Source organism: Paralichthys olivaceus, chromosome 9 (assembly GCF_024713975.1).
Source record: "Paralichthys olivaceus isolate ysfri-2021 chromosome 9, ASM2471397v2, whole genome shotgun sequence".
In the NCBI taxonomy this organism is placed as follows: Eukaryota; Metazoa; Chordata; class Actinopteri; order Pleuronectiformes; family Paralichthyidae; genus Paralichthys; species Paralichthys olivaceus.
The window spans coordinates 8,077,420-8,102,906 of NC_091101.1; the positions used below are offsets into that span (position 1 = coordinate 8,077,420).

Sequence of the window (25,487 nt, forward strand, 5' to 3'; positions counted from 1 at the left end):
TGGCATATCACAAATTGAGGAGTTTGGCAAATTGGCTGAAAACTGTTAAAAACAGCTTGGCCGTCTTGTAACTGCTGAAATGCTGCAAGAAACCTCAAATATTCGCTGATATTACTCACTAAAGCTTTGAAGCCCAGAGACAGCCATACAGACGAGACTATCTAAGGAGAATTTGATGCTTGGTTATGAGCATTTGCATGAGTAAGTTTCACACAACAAATCATGGCGCCCCTCCCTCCGACTCCACAATAAAAGAATTCAAAAAATTCTACTTTGAAACATATGAGAACTTTTAAAAGACTTAACACACAAACAATACATTTCAACGTTGCCAGTAAAAGCCAGCAAACCCTTCTTAAGGACAGGGAGCTCTTTAACAATGTTTATAACAGACATCCAAAAGCAGCTGAAGTCCACCAGATGTTGCGGCAAGACGGGGCCCGACGAAGCCCCCCCAGGCAGAATGAGGTCAGGTACAAGATCAGGTTTCTGGAAGCTCACAGCTACAAAAGGGCAACAAAGATTCTGATATACCTGTTGGGCTTTAGGAAACTGGACACCAGCGTGGTGGTGGGAAGAGAGCCCCTCATCGCTGACCGTCAAAGGAACTAGAAAGTCTAAACCTAACGGTACAATGGTTTAATGGGCCTCCGCCATGGATGGTTCAGTCCCTCCCTGATGATATACTGAATCTGTCGATGAATAAAAGCTGCTTTCCTAATTTTCTGCCAGTGGAACCCACCCTCAGAAGACACAGGCCAAATGATTTACAGCTTTGGAGCCATCATTTAACAAAGTATTGATCTTTCATCTGTGGGTTTTTTTCTCCCATTACTTATCAGCCCCTAGCCAGCAGGACATCTGCCATTGTTTTCTCCATGTTTAAAATTTTTGTTTTGATGGCCTGCTTTTAACACATGGCATCAACGCGTCAGTCAAAGTCACAGAGCTACGTGAAGCAGCCAAAGACCCGCCTATTTAGTCTCTGTTTGAAAGAAGAAAGGACTTTTGAAGAACAAAACCTGATGTTTTGATCTCAAAGAATATAATTTATATGAAAATAAATCAAAGCATGAGCAGCACACAGGGATTAGGTAAATATTAGGAAACCTATTATGCTAACTGCAGTTTGGAAAAGTGAGCTAAGTGTGAGTGACTGCCTCGTCAGTGGGAGTCTTGATGTAGGCCTTGGGAGTAATTAGCAGGGATTACAGCCCGTCTGGCCTGCACCCAGCACTAGGGTTTCAGCCCAAACACCCAGGCAAGTCCCTGGCTTCATTCCCTAACCACACTGGCCTCTAGAGAGTCACTCAAATCCTAATGATGATCATGACTATCAACACAGACATCAACCCTACTGTGGCTTCATAGGAAATCAATTAACTTTGGTTGAGTTACACCTACATCATAACCGCACGGCACCACTGGCAGATCCGCACTGAGGTGGCTTCAGTCAGCGAGTGAGAGGAGCGGCAGTGGCGAGTAGGAGGAGGGTGGGGGTGGAGGGGTACACTCCACCCCTGCAGTTTGGGATCAGAGCCCACAGCCGTTCGCCACACTTCTCACAGCTGGCTGAGTGACACCAGCGCCGAGGTGATCAACACAAAGGAGACGCACAGCAGCTCAAATATCAGAGTGACAAAAATTATTACAACACCAAGAGCCAGTTGCAAAAACGATCTTTAGCAGCCAGAGGAGTTGAACGATGGAGGCGGAGGTAGTTGAAAACATTCAAATAGGTGCCAAGACAATTAATTAGAGCTGTACTTAAGTAGTGCATTTACTGTTTTAATAAGCCAAGTCACCTCACAAAGCACTGTGCATGTTTATAGAAAAATATGCTGCACTCGGATACTCTTCTGTACGTTGTATCAAAGGAGAAAAGTGTTATTGGTGCCTCCCAGCAATTAGAAGAGATATCAAAGCTTTAGAGAGATGTGTGTTAACAAGTGATGCATTTTAGTTTTGGCCCATGCATCATCCAAAAGCCGTTCATCACAGAGAAAACAACAAAGATAAAAAGCTGAGACTAGATGAGAGGGAGATAGGTAGGCCGAATGCAGCTGGCCAGGAAAATAGCAGTAAACCACTGTTGACGGCGGAAAAGTGGAAATAACCGAGAGTTGAGGAAGAAAGGAAAGGCCAGGAAATGAAACAAAACCTCCCAGAGGATCTGCTAAAGAGCGAGCAGTGGGGGAAGAAAATGAACTGATGTTAGTCAGGATGAGGGGGAGAGGGGGTTGGGGGGCTTGAACAGCGTGCTAACAGGACGTGTTAACAAGGAGTTTCAGGGGGGGTTACTTCCCTTAACGCAAAGTAGGGAAAACCACAAAGCCAGATCTGAATTTCTCACAGTGTGCATCAGACAAAGAACAACCCAGATCCACCATAATACAGAGTCAAAGTTTAACTGTGACCACTCTGCCAAAAATGTACTTTGGAGTCCTTGGTTAAAACCTGTATTGTGTTAGACAGAGATGTGTGCTGTGAGTTACTAAAGCACTTTTAAGACATGAACTATGAGTAAAATCCAGAGAATTGGCGAGGTAGTTTACCAAGAGTCTTGACTTTCACACATGCACAAGACAGTGGGAGGTTCACTGCACAAACACGTTCACAACAGCATCAAATCCTCTGTATTATGCAGGTGACAGGTGGAGAAGCCGGGTGCAGCAGACAGAGGCAGGAAGTGATGTATTAACTCTGTTGCGTAGATCACATGATTTTGTTTACAGCACCCAGACACTGTCGTCAGCTCTTGACACCACGAACTCGCTTGACGTCTTCATTGGTGTCTTCTACGTGTGTCTCACCGCTTTTTCACCAGGAGATATTTCTTTACTTTTTATTTGTTTTTTAATTTTTGCATCTGTTGCCTGTTAGAAGCATCATGAACCCCCCCCCACATTTGATTGTGGTGAATCCAGTGTGTTCTCACATTGACTGCTCCTAGATTTCTACGGATGTAATACTAGGAGGCCAGGACGATAAAGTCCGTAGAAACTGTGGAGCGTTTCACTCTGACATTTGCACCCACACATGTAACTCCTCCGGAGAAAATACGGAGGAGCTGCGGAGTCCAGTGCATGTCTGAAAGCAGCTTACAGCAGCTGGACGTATAAACCTGTATGTTGGAGTAAAGATGAGTCACTGTGCATGCATGCTTGCCTCCAGTTACCTCCCCAGATTCACTAAGTCTGTGTCACACGCAAACAGTGACTCTCTGGCTCCTGCCTGGTCCACCACTTGGTGGATATTCAGTCTGACATGCCACCGTACAAAACTCTTTCCTGTCACTCAAATCCCCCCTCTCATTCTCTGTATGCCTCAGTTAGTCCCTCCTGCCCTCTTTGTTGCCATGTGTTCCCAGCTCTGGGGTTCCCTGTGTGCGGGTCTTGGTGGTCCGGTGTGGAATGCGGTGAGGAGGGGGAGGTAGGCTGGCCGAAAAGGGGTTGCTCAATTGTTCCCACACACAGCAAACCACCCCCTACTGATCTGTCGCTCACTTGGCCATTTGGGGGGGCAAAGCAAAGGATGCAGAGAGATGGAAATACAAACGCTCAGTCCACACACACTCACACACACAGCCATTGAATTGATGCTACACCCAGAGCATACTAAGCGAGTGAAAGAGGGAAACTTAACATTCCACAGTTGTTGAAGAAGGTGGCTACCCAAGCAGCAAATCAGGTCCAACATGGCAAAATCATTTTGTCCACCAAACAAGATCCATGCAACTAAAGCAGGTAGTTTTAGTGCAGTGTTCACTGTGATAATCAGATTTTCTTTTGGACAAATGATAACTCAATGATAACGTTTGCTGGCAGAGCAGAAAGGGACGCAGTGAGAGCCCCTGATTGCAGAGCTGCCGTGCTGTGATCGCAGGAAGCTGATAAGAGTGGCGAGATACAGCAGAGCTGGCAGGAACGTGTAGCCACCCTCCCTCCTCTGGCCCCATCTGGACACTGAATGTTGCAGCTGGGCTACCCCCAGGTTCACAAGACCTCAACCTCATGATACCTAAACTCAATTATCCTGAAGGCTCGCCAAAAGTTACAGGGGACATGTCACAAATACGGAAAAGGGAGCAACAGGAGCCATTCCTTTATCACTGCTTTCACCTGATCTCCAAGGATACCATCAGAGAGGAGCAACTCCAACCAAACACAACATATTAATTAGCGAATCAACAGTTTATAAACCTTAAGTCAACTTCTATGATGATTCATAAAAACACCTCCAACATTATTGAGTACTTAAGGAGCCCTGCCCAGTAATCCTCGTGCAACCTGCAGACATAACAAAAACCGAGGTCAGCAATGAAAGCTGAGATGATTGTATTTTTACACTCCATAACCCCTTTTTAACTCTAACGTTTTTTAAAAAGGCATATTAAGGAGAGTAAAAAGAACTTGGGACAGTTTCAAGCCAACAAGCTGCAGAAGTCTATCCCATCTCTCAGGAATGTTATCAGAGATTGCTGAACATGCTTTGGCTTTAATAAGGGATATTTAATCTCAACCCACACATTTTATCAATTTTCTCTTCAAATGAATCTCTGATATTCATGTTCGCAAAAACAATTCCTCTTGGGAAAAATTGTTGTGCCAAGAACTTTCTGTTTAAACTGAAAGCAACTCAACAGCAGTTCTTATGAACATTTACATGTTTACTTCACTTTCAAGTATGTATATGTATTCAAAAAGAGATTTACACCACTTTATCACCACTGACATTAGACTGGTGAATTTTGCTACTAGTAATCCAAAGCCACACTATGAGTAATTCTTTATTTACACTGTACTACCATGAGTCAGACTTTCATGAGTATAGGGCACACCGCACACCTGTGGGTGGGACTAAAACAGTTTCTTGAATGACACACCTAAATCAGTTTGATCCTGCTGTGCCACCCAAAAAAAAACAAGTTTAGGCTAAAATTCAATAACAAATGATGCCTTAAATGTTAAAACCCTTTACACAATTTAGAAGCTTTGTTGTTTCACTTATAAAAAGCAGTTTTCGGCCCAGAAGGTTAACACACAAAGTACAACCACTACGCACAATTGTCTGGCATTTCAATTTAGAATTAAAAGACACATCAAAAGTAAATGTCAAACTCTGACATAACAGATTTGTATCTGCATGTTAGTGGTTGCTTTGTTGTACAACTTTCTAATGATTATCAATTAGGTTTTCAACTCCTGACCCATGAGACTGTATCATCAGAATGCAGAATGAATATCAGTGAAAGATCACAAGTAATGCACCGGAAACACGTTTTTGCAAACTGATCTGTGTTTTTGAGTATTTTCTATACCAGTTTTTGGAAATAATGGTAATTAGTCCTCATTGCAAAGTGCTACAGTTGCTTATCTTATCTTAAGAGTTGCTTATCTTAATGAAAAGACTTGCATTGTTCTTCACATGAAACATAGAGGGGCATTTATATATTACGGGATTGACCTTGAGAGGCAAGTAAGACGCTTGGTTGGTAGTTTATTAGTTAATTATTACAGGCGTTAAAATATTGGACTTTGAGCTTTCAAAGCTCCAACAGACTGCATGCCCCAGTTCCCCGCTCTTATCTTATCTGCTGAATGTCACTGCAATAACACAACCTGTTATTTCCCAAACCGTAATGATGCAGAGCACGCAGCCATCAGCCAAAGTGGAAGGAGTCCTCACAAAGTGAGACTGCAGAATGTCTCGGGCTCAGCGAGAGGCCAATGTGCTGAGGTCATGCACGCTTTGAGTTTCGGTCATAATGCACTGAACTGATTATGAGGAAAGGGACGTTCCTTGTACTGAAGGGAGGAAAAACGACCCTCTCCACTTTGATCTCAACCATTGTCCCATACCTGAAGCATGACATCAAGCCCAACTGTCAAAGTAAACCTAAACAGATTTTGCTTGATGAGCTACAAAATGGGAAGCACAACATCCAACCCAACGAGTGGCCTTTGACATTCCAATCTGGTCAGAGTTAGCTGCTCTGCCTTCAGCGTGAGCTCAAAGAGCTGGTCCATGTTGCAACTATGCAGTAGTTCACAGATACCTCCTAACAATGATCAAATACAAAGTACCAACTATCAGCAGACAGAGAGTAAAATCACCATCTACATTCTTTATGATTGCTTACAATATTTATCTGTCATCAATAAAAGTGTGAGTGTGATTTATTTCCCATTTATGGGAGGTATTCAACCACAAGCCCTAAACAACAAACTAGGGGGAAAAAGTCTTGAACTACTTCCACGTGAGTGGTAAAAGATTGATACCATGGGATCAACGAGGAATTCACCAACTCAGCCTGCTGTTTCTCTGTATCCCTTAATTCTGCCTATGCTAAGGCAATCAGGGTTTCCATTTCAGTTTTACTGCATTAAAACATCTTTATTGAATCTCGAGTCTGGTTTCAGCTGAGCCTGTCGGAAATTTGACTGGTAACAAACATTCTTATATCTGTGCTGCCAACAATAACATGATGTTTAATGTTGTATGTTTTGATTCCCATGTCTCCAATAAGACTCATATTCCAACAATCTGATTTATGATGTGTGTATCAAAGGAAGTAAACATTTCAAAAACTACTTCTAAGAAGACTGGCAAAGATACTGATTTTTAAGTAGGCCTCCTCTGCTACATCATGCTCAACAGTTATGGTTAAAATAAAAGTGGTACATATTGTGACTGCACACTCTAGTTTTTTATGTGGAACAAAATTATTTCATTGATTATGTTGTGTTATTTCTACTCTTGCAGATGTTATAACCATTTTCTTGATTATCAACTGTAAAATTGTGTTATACATATCCAAGTAAGTAATGGTCTAACCCTTGCTCAACCTCACAACTAGTGTTATTTAAAAAAAAAGGCTGTGTTATGGCTAGGAAAGAATTAATGTTCGGAGTTTGACCTGTTACAAAGAGAAGCAGTGAAGGTCTGACAAACGTGACGGAAGTTCAATCAGGCTGCACATCTGGAGCCATTTCTCCACAGCGACATGAACCATTTCGAGAGCGCAGAGCTTTTCTATCGGCTTTTTTGCTTTTTGGAGACCCCCAACACTCTTTAATGACAGTAGACCCTGTTGCTTTCTATGGATCAATTATCTCAGTCTCTCTCAATGACAAAGGGTTGCTCACTGAGGTCGGCCCTGCCCAGGCCCCAGACATACACCAGGAATCTATTGTAAGAAAAAGGCACGTGTGTATACAACACAAACCTGCACAATAAAACTGCCTTCATTCATTCCTTCTTTCAAAATCCAGAGAAGCCAAGACAATTAGATCCGACCAATGCAGACATGTTGGGGTACTCTCAATGACGTTTAGCATCACAAAGACATACAGGCAGAAAACAAAAGGGACCTATAGAGTTGTGTGAAATGCGGGGAAAAAATAAGTTCACTGCCTCTGTGACAGTTTGCTCCAACTAAAATTCAAATGAGCTGCTGTGGCTTCAACCGAAAAGGAAAATCTGAACATCCTCTTATGATGCAGCGTAAACTCAAGAAGGACTTCACTACAATAAAGAGGACATATGCAAACTGGTCACCCTTGTCAGAAGAAATAACACAGTGAACACTTCAACCAAAAAAGCAACAGCTTGGTCCTGAGAGGTTTGTGGTACAAAACTACAAAGAGAAAAAAAGGGGAAATAGATTTATGTGGCAAAATGCCAGAGTTAGCTAATTATTCAATCCAAAATGACTTAAAAGGGGGGAAACAAGACCCCAACATGACAGTAACCGTGCCCGGATGAACCACATCTACAAAAACCAAGGCGTCATTCTGAAGCCACGGCAAAAAACTGGACTGAATTTAGGTGGTTGAATATATGTGTGCATATTCATTTTAACCACCATAAAAAATGAAAAGGAAATCAGAGAAGGGAGGGATTTAAAGTATGCAGGACACAGTGGAATTTCAAACCCCAACCCCCTTCCCCCGAGCCTTCACTGTAAAAGCCCCTCTACATGAGTTTCCATTACTTGGGTTTAACTCATGATTAGCCCAATTAATTTGCCTTCTCACCTCTCGTCTGCCTGCTAACAAAGCTGTGCTTATTTATTACGGAGCAGCCTTCGTTTGGGGGCCTTCCATCCTGTCCTGCAGACAGAACTGCAAGTACAACGTGTGCCTTCAAAGAAAATGTTAAAGCCACAGAAAAGAAAGGAGAAAGAAAAGAAAAAAAATCACACAACTCAAGGGAGAAGGAAGAAAATCATAAGCCTTGTTCACAATGCACAGCAATGTTTACTAAATCACTGCCGGCTGCCCGCACTTCACAGCCATAGGAGCCTGTAGTGAGGAAGCCTGGAAATAAACACAGGCCTGGCTTCTTTCAGTGGGGGAGCCGGGCTGGTGTGTTGATTATAGTTCTTTATTGTTATGAATTACCTGCAAGTATTTCCTAGATGAGAACTATATTTACTCACTGGAGCAGTAGTGAATGGCTGCCACACACACACACACACACACAGAGTTGTGTGTCTGTGACTTCAGAGAACATTATATTGACCTGCCTTCCTGGAGATCTACTTCACCCATTGTCACTAGTTGCTTTAACAAACATTATCCAAAACCCTAAAAAAACATGTCCTCACCATAATTTTTAGCAATCTACAATATGAGGACTGTTTGTCCCCATGATGTTTGTTTGAGTAAACAGATTTAAATTAATACCTGGAACACTGGTCTGAAGATTTGACCCCAAAATGTGTTACTGCTTCCGTCCCTTCATTTCCATGTAACCCACACAAAAGCAGCACGTCTGTAAGATTAACCATGTATCTATACTGACAAAATGTCTGCTAGCAGAAAATGACAGATTAACTTTGAAGTTTCAATGATTTACAACGTTTAACCTTAAAAAAAACCTGTGGAAACTTTTTGAAAGTCAGTTCGAACTTACAATGACAGCTTCAGGTGTAACTCTGGAGCTAACTTTAAGTCCTGAGGACAGATTTCACTGATTCAACCCGGGGTCCTTCCATGCTAACTCTGCTAGCTTAACAAGTTCCCAGGAGCCGCTGGACCACCGGGAGACCACCCCGGGACCGAGGGTCGTCCTCCAGCCCCACTTTGAGAACCCACTGGTGTGGACTGACTGTATTTCGGGTCAAAAGTTGTAAAAGAAGAAGAATGTGTTTAGAAAGACTCACCGTTGACTCCTTTGTTGGGGACGTCGTTGACGTTGAAGCCCTTGGAGCTGTAGGCAGCACGGACTTCATTACAGTTCTTCACCTTTTGCTCCGCAGACCCAGAGACAGACAAGACAACCAGGGCGCACACCACACACAGCAGCGTCTTCATGGCGAGTCCGTGGCAAACAACTGCGGCAGAAAACTACGAGGGAGGCTGGGGAGAGTGAGGAGAGGAAGCGATGGCCGCTCAGGTAAAAGCTAGGACAGAGTTGGAGCGACTCCCACGCTGAGTTTCCTCATGGAGACGCTGCTTTCTTCAGCTCCACCGACACTTCATTCACAGCGGCTCCGAGGAGGCCAGCGCTCCGACACCCGAGCTCCAAACACAGAGGAAAAAACACCGCGCACACGCCGCCAACCTCGTCCCTCTGGAGGCTAAGGTGTGTGCCGAGTCCCGGGAATTAGAGGAGAAAAACAGGGAGACGCGACAGAGCAACACTTTCAAAAACTTTTTCTCTCTCTCTGACTTGGAAGAATCCGTGAATCCCAGCAGCGCTTCGCAGCCTCGACGGTGAACCAGGACAGCAGCGGAGGAGACGGTGGAAAAAGTTGCTTTTCTTTTCTTTCCCTTGCGAACGACGGGTATCTGTGCGTGAGGAGCCTGGACTGTGCCGCTGGCCGTGCTCAGAGATCCAGATGCGGGCAGAAAACCCTGGTGGACGCGCAGGGACGAGTGCGAGTTCCGGGGGACAAAGAGGTGGAAGTGAGAAACACCAGGGGTGGAGCGTGGAGCAGGGACTTTAAACCCTGGATCTCTCCCCCTCTCTCGGTGATGATGTCTAGACTTCAGCGGTAACTACTTGAAAATCAGGACTGGAGCTCGAGGGTGGAGCTGTGCTGTGGCATAACACGAGGGCTTTGCTATTATTGGCCCACACGACGTGGAGAAAAAACCCCGTGAAATAACCCAAAGTGCCGAAAATCACAAATCTCTTTTTATTGCAGACCTGAGTTTGACCTGTGTTTTAACAGAGCTCCTTATCTGCCGATGTGCAGATAAAACAAGCTTTGAAGTGAACAGACATCCCTCATCGTGCTTTCACTGTCCTGAAGTCATCAGTGATGATAAAGTCTGCAGGGGAACCACCACATGTTCTGTTAGAGTCCTCATCCATCATCATTCAATTCTAATCCATTCTATCTGTATGACATCCAAGCACAACGTGATAGTACAATAAAATAATGAATAAAGATTCATACAAACAACAACAATAATAATGTGCTTATAATAAACAGGCAGATTTCTTCTCTGCTTTAATGTTTCATAATCACACCCATCTCAATGTGTGAGTATGACGTGTATTTTATATTCGTGCTTTTTCATTTTGATCTGCTCTCTGTTTTTTTAATCCTATGTAAGTGTCTTTGAGCATTGTTAAAAGGAATTAAATACATTTTTTGTAAAGTTTCTGAGCATCATTAAAAGCACAATACAATAAAATTTATTATTATGATTTTTAAAGTTACTAAAACTATCTCAAGGTACTTTACTTTTTTTGTAAGGTTGAGACTTGCAATACTTTAGAAAAACTCAACAGTTCAAATAATGAGCAAACCTCCAGCAGAACCAGACTCAGTGTGGGCCAACATCTGCCTCGACCGGTTGGGGTGAGAGGAGAGGTGGGTAGAAAAGAGAGGTGGATGGGGGGTGGGTCTGGAACAGTTGTGTAACTGTCAAATTCAATCTCTGTCAGACTGGTTGTTCAAATGGAAATGAAGAGATGATAGCTGCAGTAACGTTATCAATGACAGCAGCGCCAATTAATAGAAGTAGTGAGGATCGTTATGTTACATCTTTAATTATTATTTTTTTAAAACACAAAACAGCAACGTACTCATGAAGAAAACATGTGACTCATTCTGTCTTGATCGAAATTTGTTATTGCTGTCCAACCTCTATAATCCAGTGGACCTTGGTTTGTTTGAAAGCCTGAGATTAAAACGTGGCTAGTGTTACAGTAACCATGGAGTCAAAATGGCAGGCCTGCTCCTTACACAAACACGAGTTAGGCTGCATGTGTCCTGTTAGCAACGGGGCAGTGGTGGTGTTTTTAATATGCAGCTGCCTGTCACATAGAGCGCCCAGTGTTGTAAACTACAGTAAACAGAGGAATGGAAGCGTGTCGCAGCAGCTGTACGTTGATAGAGATGACAGAAATGAATGGGAGAGGTATAAAACAGTCACAATTCATTTAAGGATATTAGATGCTTGAAAATAACTGGGGAAACACATTGAGTATTGTATGAAAATCCTGTTCGTGACGCCAAGTTTCTGGCGGAAATTTATCTCGAGATGTGAAATAAAGAGTTTCTCAGACCGGAGTTGTCTTTAGGTCATTTAACAGAACGCTCTGCAGAGGGTTTCACACTCAGCATGAAACCATCCCGAATAGGGAAAGAAGAAGGTTTTATACAGTCAGGTCAACTGAAGCCACCTGTAGTCTAATTAAAATAGGAAGCTGTCTGCTCTTGCTTCTGTATGAAAGAAGAAGTTTGCTACTGCAAAGATCAGGGTCAACAAGAGGATCATCATCGAGAAAACATGAACACTGAGGTTACATCTGCCAAGTGCATAGCAACAGTCATGGCATTGTATGGTTGAAACAGTAAAACGTTTCTGTCTAGTTTCGAATCGTCCGTCTGCACGTACACCAGACAATTCCTCTTATGCGAGCACAATTGTGTTTCTACATGAGTTATTGTTGAACACAGCACACGAGCATTGATCAGACATAGGAAAGAGTTCAAGCTAAGGTCATATGCAAGTTTTCCATTACAGTATCCTGCTGCTGGGGCGTACACTAACAATAAACAAAAATCAGCCCAAACTTTTATTGAAAACATCGTAGCCTCAGCTCTCCCCTAAGACATAAACCCTGAGACCCAAGTAATGACTGTCAATGGTCCTCTTGCTAAAAATCTATCTCTGCTCTGCCTCGCTCATGTTTTATGTGATATTTTGCTCCTGTTTACTTTTTCTATTCCCAGGCACAAGTTTGCTTTATGTGCTGTCATGCTGCTTTCTGCCTCTGACCTTTGGTCCTTGCTGCATCTCGTTTCACCGGGGAAAGAAAACTAATTAAACTCAGATTACACTGACCAGATAAGCAGTCGAAATCGATAGTGAAAGCAGGAGAAACAAAGCTTTTAAAGAGGACGAACACAGTAACGGTTTTCAAATTGTACATGTTTTCTTCTCATCTATCGCTCTGTCATACTTAAAAACACGTTCTGATAAAGTGTCAAAAATGGAACACGAGTTTCTCTCCTGTCTTATGTACAAATCCTTTAAATGTACAAAAAAGTCATAATAAGACTTTCTACCCCCTGTGTTTAAACATGCCTGGACTTGTGGGGTGCTTCCATACGTGTGTGTGTGTGTGTGTGTACGGACGTCATTGGGGGTGGAGGAGGGTGCAGCACTCAGCAAAATGGCATTCCTCCTTTTGTGTCCACATTCCTCAGGCGGCTCCATTCATTCTGTGTGACTGCGGCGGCTGCAGGGGGAGGCTGAGGGGTTTTGCCGAGGAGCAGGAGGAGGATGCCGGGAGCTGTGTGTGCATGGGAGAGCGTGGGCCCGGCGCTGCTCTCAATGGGCCAAACAAAAGGTAAGAAAATGGTCCAGTGCCATGGTAATTAGACATGAATGAGCTTTGAATGACATGACATGTCTCTGTTTTTTTCTCTCTCTCAGGCACAGGAATTTCAGCATCCAGCTTGGTTAAAAAGAAACAAAAAACTGGGCTTGAGTGCACGTTCAAAAGCACCTGAATTAAATTGTTATTTTAATTTATATGCGTCGTTTGATGACCCCTCGGGCTCGTGAGGGTAGCCAAGCCCCAAACATCTCTGTGTGACCATGGAATAGTGCTGAAATACATATTCATAGGGAGGGTCAATCACTCAGGCAGAAAATGCAACAATTCCTGATAGTCAGCTTTTCCCCCTGTTCCTGCTGACTAACATCAAATTGACCTTTCACTCTCATGATGCGTGCTGTTTCAACATTGCCCCAATATTACCCTAAGAAAACACATGAACTCTGCATTTGAATGGGCCTGTTTGCCCTTTCTCCAGCCTCGCATTAGCATTCAGAGTATAACCCCCACCACCACCTCCACCGCCACCCTGGGTTTGCCACCGCTCTCTCCTGCAGCCAGCATTTTCTCTTCTCCTAATAATGAGCCTCTCTTTTCCATCTTAAAGGCTGCAAATCCAGTTCAGGAGAGAAAAGCACAGCTGGATAACAATGGCATTTTTAACTGGATCTGGAGAGCAGAGGGTGCGTGGGTGTGAAAAGTTACAGCAGAGAGGCAGGACGGCCAAAACAGGATTTCTGAAGTGTGTTTGCAGTGACAGGCGTGTTGGTGTGAGGAGCTGCGATTGATTGGCCTTGTAAAGAAAGTAGACAGGCTTTAAAAATGGAGATGAAACACAAACAATTAGGACTAATGAAGCTGGCTCCATTGTTGGGCTGCAGGTGAGCGTCTGTTACCATGGGTAATAGGTGACACTGGGGGTCAAACTAATGGGGTTCAGTGAGAGGAAAAATAATGTGGGACATCATCAGCTGGGAATGAGGAAAACAGATCCAGAGAAAAACACACATAACTCAGATGCTGCTCTTAAGACTCTGAGAACTACAGGCAGAGTCCAGAGACACATAACTCCCAAGATTCATGAAGGGCTTTGAAGTGGATCAGACGGTGAAAGGCACATTAAAGTAACATATATACTTGCAACATATACATGTCCCATTCATAACCTCTGTGGAAAACCATCTATTTTCACTTGCTTATATTTCCTCACTCTGTACTCCACCTTGAATACCTGAATATGTGACATTCAAGGTGTTGCAGAAATTACTTTGTGATCTGTCGTTTCTGTTTTTGGGGTTTATGCTTCTTGCTGCGGCCTACCTTGTCCACTGGTCCCTCTGCTAACGTCCCAGAAGGACTATGGACAGCCTCAGAGAACTTGTTTCAATGGAGAGCTGACCTTAAAAGCACCAACAGTATATCTTCTCACCCTGTTCTCACATGGTCTCACTCAGACATTTTACTCATATTTTACTTGGGGGCTGGCAGGAAAAGTTCAAAAAAATATGTGCAAAGCAACTGACACTGACTGTTCCGTTCTCACATAGAGCCCCTTTTTATTAAAGCAGTTTACGGTAAATAGCCTCGAAGAAACACATAGACGGAACTGATTTCCACAATTTTAAATAATTAACGATCATAGTGGGGTAGGAATTTAGCACGTCATCATTACAATGTAAATTATAGCTGTTTACATTAGTTATTTTTCTCTTGGTCAAAGTGGTGGTATTAGATTTCCACTGTCCTGTATCATTGAAACTGTACAGGAAACCACAGAGAGGAAAAATGCAACAAGAGAAACTGAGAAAACGATCAGACAACAAACCATAGTGGAACAAAACCTGAGCAGTCAGTGGGACAAGACCTGGTCTGTTCCACTTACTGCAACTGTGGATCATGTGTGAGAGGAGAAAGCAGCAGAAAAAGCACTTCAGAGTAAAGTCGTTATTGATGTTATGCCTTGTACATAAGACGTGCTGCATTTCAATCCTTTCTATATTCTGAGGAAGTGACACAACAAACCGGGACAACTGCTGGTGATGTCTCAGATCTGAGGCCGGCACTGGTTCAGTTTTGCCATTCTGCACCCTCAGAGCTCAGGACTAACCGGCCCATTGTATTCTGAATGAAATACAGAACCAAAGTAGCCTGTAAATATAAATCCCAATCTGCACACATGGGCCACATGGTCACTGACTTTGTAACTAAGATTTACACAGGCTTTACATAATGGCTGCATCTGAGGTTATCTGTGTTGGTACTGTCAGTGTACAAGGTACTGTCTCATTACAGTTCAAACTACTTCATCAGTCAGCTCCTTGTTGTTGTTGATGTGATGCATAATGACACAAAGACACAAAGACAGTCGCTTTGCATAATCATCTCTCCTCAAGTGACCGCCCCGCTGCTGTGAGCCATCTGCATTCTCAGATAAGATTGATGATGCATTGAGGGCTAAGAGATTTTGCAGAATCCACACAAAAATCCTGGTGACTACTTAAGGATAATACATTTTACACTGGTTTAGATGTTAGAAAACATTTTTTTTAAAGATATAAACATAAATTCACTTTAATTTAATTTCAATTTTCGTTTTTAAATATTTTTATAACATAACCCATGCTGGTTCTGGAAATCCCTGCAAATATATATTTTTTGTCATTAGAAAATATTTTTGCAGGTTACTCACATGTGCACCAGTTAGGATTCAACATTTGAATGAAAGTCTGACGACAGTTGTTTGCTGATGTTGACAGGCAACTGTCAATCAAACCTGATCAAACGCAGCCACACAGTCCCGATGAAGCAGATCCACTTTGTTTTTGTGTTTTTCAGACTAAACTTTAGCCAGGATTGCTGCTTATATATGCAGAGTTTTAATATTACAGACTTGAAAGTTGAAACCAAGTTTTCGGGGACTTTAATGTGACGTGAGAGGGGTTACAGCTTGGATCTTTCTTGTCAATATGCTGTATATTTGCATATCAAAAATATGTTTGAAATCATATTTTTCAGGACTTGGATAAATGCACTAATAAACCAAGGCTCCATCTCATGAGAAAAATACTGAATAAATAAAATATGATCCATCCAGACATCTATTATCGATACCGCTTATCCTTTTAAAGGTTTCTAGGGGAGCTAGTTGCAGCTGAGGCAGGTCACCAGAGTGTCACAAGCATGCACTGAATTCAGGATATTCTCCAGAAGTTTTCGGAAGGGGCTGTATGTGAGAACTCAAATGTCCCAGTCAGTTGCTCTGGACATTTTTGGAACTGCCAGCCTCGGTCACCCCATGTGAGAATATAGCAAAATGATTGCAAAGAAGACAAATATCTCAGGATCAAAGAGAGGTGTCATACACATAGAAGACATAGAAAAAGATAAGGCTGATAAAGGCCGACGCTGTAAACAAAACCACAGGATTTCCGAAGCTGAATTCATACATGTCCGACTCCCTCGCCAGAATTTTCCACACATTATCCTGTTGCCGTGAAAGCATGTGACCCTGACAATCTCCTGCTGCATTCTTCATTTGTGAAAGTAGAACTCAAAAATCTGGACCCGACTTTCTGCAAATTTCCTGGAGTCATGAGAAAAACATAATAAATCAAATATAAGACACAATAAATCTAATATACAGAGACACAACAGCACAAACAGTAAATCATGTTTAGTTTATTTTACATTAGACTTTTCCCCATCTACATTCAACTGAAAAAAACAACATGGAAAAAAAAACATGTCATCGTCTGTCCCCGGCAGCTATGTCTGATGTCAGGACCCTGGTGCTCTGTCTGCTGGACCCCTGACATGATTCACTGGCACACCTATGTGGAACAGAACCATTGTTGCTGTCGTGAGTTAACACCTGTGCTTTTCCTGACATGAGTCAAATAGTCTGGAGTGAGTACAGTCAACGTGTACAGCTGTGAAGACAGCTGGGTGGCGGCAGCACATACAGCTCCAGCTTTTAATTAGCATCTCTCCACACATCCATCACATGTCATCCAATCTTAGCAACCAGGGACCTGGAATCCACTTTTCACAACAAACTAAAATCAACATTGAGAAAACAGAAGAATCTGGTGTCTGGTTTAAACAAAACATCGAAGAATGTCAATAGAAAGGTAACACTAGTAGAATGCAATTTACACAAGTTTATACATATTTATATTTCACATCACTCCTTTCCTTACCAACAGTGCTAAAGAATGAGCTAGAAATGCTTCGCAGTCCGGCCGACCATGTAGTCTGCCAACTAAATTTTCTTAAAATGAAATATGTCAATATTATAAATCAACATATTTTTGTAAACATGGCACCAACACAGAGAAACATACATCTGTACAGTTATCAGGCTGATTTGTAGACTTGCGCTCAGTGGATAGCCCTTGAGTCTTTTTCATCATATAGGGCTGTTACTGTTAAAAAAATCCTCAGCAGCGTTACCAAATAAAGCAAACATTAACAGCAGCAGTGGAAAAAAAAAAGAAACACTTGCATTGCTGGGTTAAGTATGAAATCATTTAGATATCACAGGGACACAAAGAATGTGAGCGAGAGGAAGGAGATTCAACAGAGCATTCGAAGGTTACAGTGCGTCTTTAACTGAAGCTTTCACCTTGGCTTTCTGGGATGTGGAGTTCACGTCAAACGAGCAACCAGCTCAGTTCCCAGCAGGAGATTATTCACTGCCACAGAGGAAAGAAGCAGAAGTTCTTCCCCTTCCTCCAACGTGCTCCTGCTGGGCAATAACTTGTTGCAGGCTGTGAAAAAGTACAGTTGAGTGTCTGTTTTCCGACAAGTGCTTCACTTATGGGCCCCATGAGAGAGTTGACTGATGATGGGGGTCTTTGCCACATTGTAACTATACATGTCAGTATGATGGCACAAATATAGTAACTACCACACACCTCTTTTTACACCAAAATAAGCAAGAATATGTTCACCCCGCTGTCACAGTCCCATCACTGCCGGAGCCGATAAAACCTGCGTCTACTGCGGGGTACCAGGGATGGAATGCTGATTATATCCGTTCCCATTGCAGACAAAAGCCAGATGTAAGTGGGTGTTAGTGGTTTTCTGACCAGTGAAAAAGGGGCTATAGTGGGAGTGGACCAGAAGATGGGTTTCTTATTTACACAATGCAAAGGGTTTATCTGGTGTGCTTTAATATGTTTGTGGAATGATTTTTAATAAAACAGAACAAGTTCTTGCTGAGATGCGTTAAAAGAAATGTACCATATTCTGTAGTTCATGCTTCCTTTCGATGAACCACAACTTTTCCATGTTCCGCAGAGTTTGTATCGAATCCTAAGGTAAAGAGGTGATGGGAGAGTGTGAGTGCACCGGTCAGTGGAGACAGAGCAGGAGCAGGGGGAGCGCCACTGGGAGCGTCAGGACCAGGTAGCTCCTCCTGAGCGGTGCCGTGGGTGAGGAGACGCCTCCGACGCCGGCTGTGGCCAGCCGGGGGGTCAGCAGCTGCTCCTGGAAGGTGAAGTCTTCCATTGCCAGGTTATCAGCGAGATCTGAGGGCGAGACAGACAGAGGCAGAGAGACAAGATAGTGAGAGGAGGCTAAAGAATGAAAAACACGAGAGAAACAGGAGGAGAGGATGGAGACAATTAGAAGAAACACGCTCACAAAAGCTGAAAAACATGTGTGGTATGTCTGTCCCCCTTCTGCATGATGTCTTACACAGCTGTTCAAACAATGTTACATTGGGAGAACGAGAAATCCAACCTCCACATATAACCAGATGTCGCATGTTATTGCTGTAGACACATGTTAAATCCCACAGACATATATTTTACTGAGAGTGAGTGTTGAAATGTGTACTTCAGTGGTGAGATGCTGAAAACAAAAAATAAAGATAAAAACCACAGACTGACTGTATGAGATCATGTCTCAAAATCTGAACGTTTGATAGATGTAAATCATCGTATATATAAATATATATAACTTTAATGTTAAAAAATTAGGGAAATGGATTGTTAATTGTTTTACAATTAAATGAATTACGAAATGTGAAAGGATGATCTGAATGAAAAATCGGGGGATAATATTTCATCACACGTAAAATCAGATTTGCTATTTTTTGCTGGGAGATGAAAATATAATGTATATATATTGTTATTATTGTCATTATTACTATTTGATCTGTTTTTTGTGCTTTCACATGCTCCTCTAAAAGTCACATTTCCTGAGTTGTGAAGTCATTGTTCCGACTTTGGTGTGTTCATGTGTTTGACATTAGAAGTTCTATTTGAGTTGATTGTAAAATTATGTTAATTGATGATGACATCAGCAACTCGGCATCTTCATGTAACAACATCTTTGGGACTCTCCTAGTTGTTGTTCTGACTTTAGGCAGCATTCATGTGAATAAGAGGATCCGATTAGGTTTAAAATTTTTGAATCCAAAGGAATTCTTGTATTCTTACTGAGAGACATTGCTCTTGTGTCTGTGCATCAATGATGGAGCAAGAGCTAGGTGCCAGCTAGCTTAGCTTAGCAGAAAGCCTGGAAGCAGGGGGAAACAGCCTAGACACAAATATAACTGTCAGAGGTTGTATTTGTGTAGGCAATAAAACTAAACCTCCACTTTTCTGAGTACAAAATATTGAATCCGATACAATGGTTTAACTTCTGTGACTCTGTAGAGTGAATATTATCATCACCAGTAACTAGAAGTCAGGATGCAGAGAAGCCCTGCGGCAGTGCTGTCAGGCAATGGTAATACACTCCCTCCCACATGCAGCCATTATTTATTTCTGTGATCACATTTTGTTTTCACAGTGTCGTTAATCATGCACGTCGTTGTGTGTCTGCAGTGAGACTCTCTGGGACTTTATGCCTGAGAAAATAGTTATAGGAGACAATTACACCAGTGTGTACACACCGGTGACCCCCGTCCACTGTGAGCAGCCTGTCATCCTTAACTTTCACCTCTCCCTCCTCAACTACTGTAAAGATGCCCTCAAGCAAGGCACTTAACTCATTTGCTGCAATTTGGCTGCCATTTAACAGCAGACTGTGGTTAGACAGGGAAACTCCCAGGTGTCAGTGTGTTTTGTTGGAAATGAGGCAGAGGTTTTGTTGATTACTTTATTTAGATGAAAGTTTAAAAACAGCTCTTAAGTTTTTCATGTGAATTTTTCATAACTCCTCACTCGCTCCTGTATTTCCTCCCTTCTTCTCCATCTGTTCTGTACGCTGCAGTGACTTCATGGTCACCTGCTGCTCTGCTTTTACTTACTGCTGCTCTGTATCCACAGCTGTTCTCCAGCTGACGCTGAGCAGAGCTCTTCCTCCCAGTGTGTGTGTGTGTGTGTGTGTCTGTGTGTGTGTGTGTGTGTTATATATGCTGTGCTACTTTGTCTGACAGAGTTGTGAGGGAGACTGAAATAAGAAGCCTGAGTTATGAGAGAAGGAAGGAGGATATCAGTAATAAAGCAACTCCATGGTTTGGAACGCCAGCTATGAGCTGAGCTGTCCCCCGTCATGCCAGATGCAGAACACCTCTCCAGACACACACACACAAACCCCAACGCTGGTGCATTTCTAACATACCCCTCCCTCATATAGTCAGGGGGCTGTGTGCATAAACAATTACTTTATCTCTCACACTCACTCTCACACACACACACACACACACACACACACGTGCACATGCACACTGTCACATCTGAGCTCCTAAAATAACAGATAGCTCCAAATTGAATTAGCCGCCTCATCTGATGTGTCTACTGTCCTCCCCAGGGGGAGTGATCCAGTGGGATGAAGTGGCTGATTTGAGCCACTGTGTGGTCACAGGGAGCGGCGAGGAGTGCAACTAAACCTTGAGTCTCTTCTCCGTGAGTAGAAACACAGAGAGCGGGGGCCCTTCCTTCCAGGTCCCTGGTGCCCACAGCTGCCAGGCACCATCTCAAACAGAGGAAGGAGGCAAACAAATAAACCCCTAAAGCTCCAAATCACATCTCCTACAAATTTGGAGGCGGTTACAACACCGTTTGAATGGCGGCCAGGGGACAATTAACTTTTTTCTCCTCCTGTGTCCTCTGACATGGCAGTGGGCAGACATTCTTCGGGGCTCTGAAAGAACGATTTGTCACTGTCGACAGCGGCACACTGTACTGCCGAGCCAATTAAGCTCAAGGTGCAATTCGATACAGCTTTTATATACACTGCGGATAAGAGGGAGGGCGGGGGGCATGCGCGTCTGCATTTGTGTGTTTGTGTGCGGGATGATTGAGTGGGGTGTGTGTGCGCCCTGTCCCTGTGTGTGTTTGTGAGAAAGCCAGAGACAAAGTGGGAGGGCATTGTGTTGGTGTGCTTTACAGCGGCAATAATGTGAGTGAAAAAAAAAAGGTCTCTCTGAAAAAAAATCCCTCAAACCAGGGGGCGGAAAAAAGGGTCTTTCTTGTTAGTTTAAACACTTCGACATGAGCAGCACCACAGAGGGGCCCTGTTCTGCAGGCTTTAAAAACAACCCATTGGGGATTGAACACGGTGCAAACTTAGATCCCCTACACTCCTACCCAGGGCTGGGACTAATAATATCCTGGTATAATTAGTGATGAACACCTGTGCCTGTGTGCGTGTAGCAAAGTATAGACAGAGTGCGAGTGAAAGAGAGGAAAACGCAGACAGGCGTAATCCAGATTCAGCCGTCTTTGTCTTTTTCCATTTAGGAGGAACCAGGACAGTGGACAGGAAGGGGCAATTAGCCAAATAGATGGATAACGTCAGGCTAAAAATAGAGCCACATCCCGGCTGTGATTAATGTCACCAATGTGGGGCCCTCGAGGCTTTCAGTGGAGCCAAGCCCTCGTCCTGCATATCCATTGAAACCTTCCATTTTAAAGGCTATCACTCCTCAAAGGACACCACCTTGCTAACGTACCCCTGCTAGCTTTGTCGTGGCCTTATGAGCTCGAGTTACGACCAAAGGGGAGAGGTCCAGCCATTGACACTGAAGTCTCTGCGCTAAGAATGAGCAGGCAGGGCGGTCACATGCAAGTCAATGACACATTCAGGCCTTAACTTTATGTTCTGTTTAGAGCCCTGTCCTCAGGAGAACGGAGGAATAAATACTTTTTATGGCAAGCGGATGTCTGTTTGGATCCAATTTACAGGTCAAAGGGGCTGGAGTGTGTGTGTTTGCATGCATGTATATACTGCATGTGTGTCTGTGTGGCGTGTCTGTCTGTGCAGAGGAATGAGTGGGGAGACAGTCTAGAGTTTTGTTTTCAGCAGCGCTCGGTGCCTGAGGCTTGTCGTTTCCAGTTCACAGTTGTCACAACAAGCAAACTATGTAGAAAAATTGCAATTGCAGACGAAAGACACATTTTCTAGCACACAAGTGTGGGTGATGATTACATGTTGCAGAAACTCACAGGAAATGCTTCATTTGTGCTGTGTTGTATTTTCCGTTAACACATTTCTTAAATGCAGCTGATCTGAAGTTTAGATTTTTGATTAAGAGGCATAAATACATCAGATTAGTTTTTTAGGAGGTGATGCACATCAGTAGCCAGTCGAGACATTATTATGACCCTTCTGGTGAGTGTGTATACCTTCATGGTCCAGTACAGTTTATTCAGTACATGTGTGCTATGCACAAAGGCCTTTTTTTGGTCAGATAAGTATGTGGAATGTTAAGTCTCCAAACACAGGTGCTCCTTATGAAATGGGGAGGGATGGTTTAGATTGCTGCTACACTGGCAGACGATGTGTGCACATCATGCACCTAAGCTGGTCAAATTTGATCTAGGTTTTCAAGATTCAACAGCTTAAAAGATATTATGGTTTCCGAAGCAAAGCAAATATGTTATCACTCGTTTCATCTCTGCAGAGCAAACTATTCACTTGGATATTAAACTCAGCAAATTTTGAAATCGAGGGACTGGAGTGTGAATGCGGATGTGTGTGTGTGTGTGTGTGTGCAATCCTCTGTTGAGAGCTGCCCTCTGCAGCTTCAGAGACAATGGTTCTGTGAAAACATGATAGGAGCAGGATTGATTGGGTCTTATCTTGTAGAATGTAACAGATAAGGAGCTGGATTGTAACCATTGGCTTGTTGGTCATATTCTGTAACTTTTGTGACTCGTCCAAGTCTGTTGAAAGATGGGAAAGAACTTGAGGGAGCGGCGCGGGATGCTTCTGTCCATGGGCTGGAGGGAATGTGACCGTCTGCCTCCACACCCACAGGCTGACCACAGGGGCGCTCGGAGAGGCTGGGAATGTCAGGCCAACACAAACGGGACGCCTGGAGGAGGCCCTTCCCTGGCCTTAGCAACAGCACCGCTTTCTGAGCCGCTCTGGCCTCCCAACCTCCACAACACTCACTGTTATTCTAGGCTGAGGGACCCTCCCACACACAGGGCAAGAGTGTAAGACAGGGACATGTGATGCCAAAGAGGACACAAACGGAGATAATGGAGAAGGGAAGGTACAGAACTGATCAGAATGGGGTTAGGAGACAAAATTAAGCAAAAAAGAAAACAAATAGAAAGGATAGAAATTGATGGCTGGGGAGTCTAAATCTGAAATACTAAAACTCTATACTGAGTCCTGAATGAGCTGGTTTGCTCTGATAAGAGGAATATACACAGCTGTCAGAAGGGAAAAGAAAAAACCCTCCCAGACACTTTCTAAATTGTTGCTTTGTGGGACAAGCGAAAGTCAACGCCTATTAATTAAGTTGGTCAGTGAGGGAAAGTGGTGTCAGTGAAGGGTTGAACAGCATCTTGAACCCACTGGCCTTTCGATATGTTCCTTCCTGTAATACATCAATAGTCTCCATTTACAGTGAGAGAAATATGAACGTAGAAAGTAGGAATAGAAGGAGCATGAAGAGAAATAAAAGCATGAAACAGAGGCATAAATTTTAAGCGAGAATTCCTCGCACTGCTGGCGCTGTGAGGGTGGAAAGTGTGAGAGAGGTAAAAAACCATAACAAATCAAACATACAAAGAGTTGATTCTGTGCTGAGGGCAAGGGGCTCGTTCAGGGTGGGGAGCTCCGCCGCGTACAGAGGAGGCCTGTGAACCTCGGCAGCTCGGAGGTCGGTGCTGACGGCGGGTCAGAGGTTGGCAGGGAGCGCCAGTTGAGGGTGTTTCTTAAAAGATTGGACAATGGTGCTTCTTATCAGGGTGAGAGAGAGAGAGAGAGGCAGGAGCGGCCACGCACAGAGTTGAGCTGATGACCGACAGGTCAATGTTTGGCCTGGGGGGACATCCTGGTCCTGGGCATGCAGGGAGCCTCTAAGGAACACATTCTTCGGATGCTATCTTTATCTTCTAATAATGAGGAAAGCTGACATCCCACACAGATCTGTTTACACTCTCCTCCTGGGTCCAGCAGTCAGTCCAGTGAAGGAAATGTAGCTGGCAGATTGAAATTCGTGTTTGTTGTGCAAATGTCTCTGCCAAAAAACAAGCTGAATTTTCCCAACATTCCTGTCACAGAGAGGCAGAGTGGAAATACAGCCAAGAGTGACAATTTGGCCGGTCTGACTGTACATACTGCGAGCTCCTGTTGAGTCTATCTCAGCCCTTTTTAGTGGTTAGCCTGTGGTTTCCTCCAGCAGCTCTGAGTCTATCGACAGCAGGACTCCTGCAATGTTCACTGCATTGTTGAGTTACTTTCAAGAATGGGCTGGAAAAACAGAGCATGCTCTGGCTCTGCAGGGAGAAAAAACTGGATAGCGCAAGAATGTAGGAGGTTGCAGGTGAGAGTAGAGGGTTAACATGTGAAATGCAAATTACCCAAAACCCTCAACCAGGCTTTTAAGACATTCCCACAAAATGGCTGCTGTGTGTCACTGCGGTGGCGAGCAGCAGAGCAGCAGGCCTCGAGAATGGCCCTGCTGTGTGCAGAGTGTTTGTGGACTGTGGCTGAGCTGATGGACACGACCCAGGAACGGGCCTGGAATCAATTTAGTCCGTCCAAAAAGTGCCTGTGAATGTAAATAAAGCTCTTGGGCAAACAAACGCTTTTCCATGAGGCACACACAAACACAGAAAAATGCACGGGCCTACAAAATGAATCAAACACTGCTGGGCCCCCCCATGTACATGATGAGAACCCAGTCGGCACTGTGTGCTTGTATCCACAGAAATTAAAACCAGGGCTCCTCTTCCTGCCTTCTGGCTAATCTTAAGGGTTTTATCCTCTGACTGATTTGAGAAAGCTCCATGGCGGAAGACCAACAAGGGTCCAATAAGAGGGTAATTTCATCCCCCTGTTCCTCTCCTCCCTCTTTTTCCTTTCCTTTCCCATCTTCTCCTCCACTGCCACCACATTCAGCCCATGAGCTGGCGACACACAGGGCCCTGTGGCTGACTCCAGTAAGAACAAGAGTGAGAGACTGCAGCTCATACTAACCAAGCCTGTTTACACAGATGGTGGCAGGCTTCATTATTTTTGTGAGGGGCGTGGTGGAGGTGGGGAACTTGGAGGATTGGCTGAATTTATAGAGGTTGTTTATAAGCTTGAGGAGGGACAGGGGCAGGGAACATTGGGTCAGAACATTTCCAGTGTGTTACACATTATCAGCCGTTCCACCACCAACAACCACCCGACCTCTTAACTCCTCCTCAGCAGTCATTACTTCAAGTTCACCATTAATCATCTGAAACGTAAACAGATTATAGTTGGCCAAGATTTGT

The 25,487-nt window shown here is 43.7% G+C and overlaps 2 protein-coding genes across 5 annotated transcripts in view; both read right to left on the minus strand.

The window, feature by feature from the left end:
* gpc4 (glypican 4) overlaps nucleotides 1-10,001 on the minus strand; it is a 31,231-nt gene extending 21,230 nt beyond the window's left edge. The window contains exon 1 of the mRNA XM_020081674.2: nucleotides 9,170-10,001. Within this exon, the coding sequence (XP_019937233.2) occupies nucleotides 9,170-9,320 (151 nt within the window). The 5' untranslated portion in view covers nucleotides 9,321-10,001. The remainder of the gene's footprint in view (nucleotides 1-9,169) is intronic.
* A 6,467-nt stretch (nucleotides 10,002-16,468) lies between these two features.
* Nucleotides 16,469-25,487, minus strand: part of gpc3 (glypican 3) — a 108,467-nt gene continuing 99,448 nt past the window's right edge. For all 4 annotated transcript variants that reach the window (XM_069531843.1, XM_020083234.2, XM_069531844.1 and 1 more), the window contains one exon: nucleotides 16,469-18,341. In XM_069531843.1, coding sequence (XP_069387944.1) covers nucleotides 18,166-18,341 — 176 coding nt within the window. In that variant the 3' untranslated portion in view covers nucleotides 16,469-18,165. The remainder of the gene's footprint in view (nucleotides 18,342-25,487) is intronic.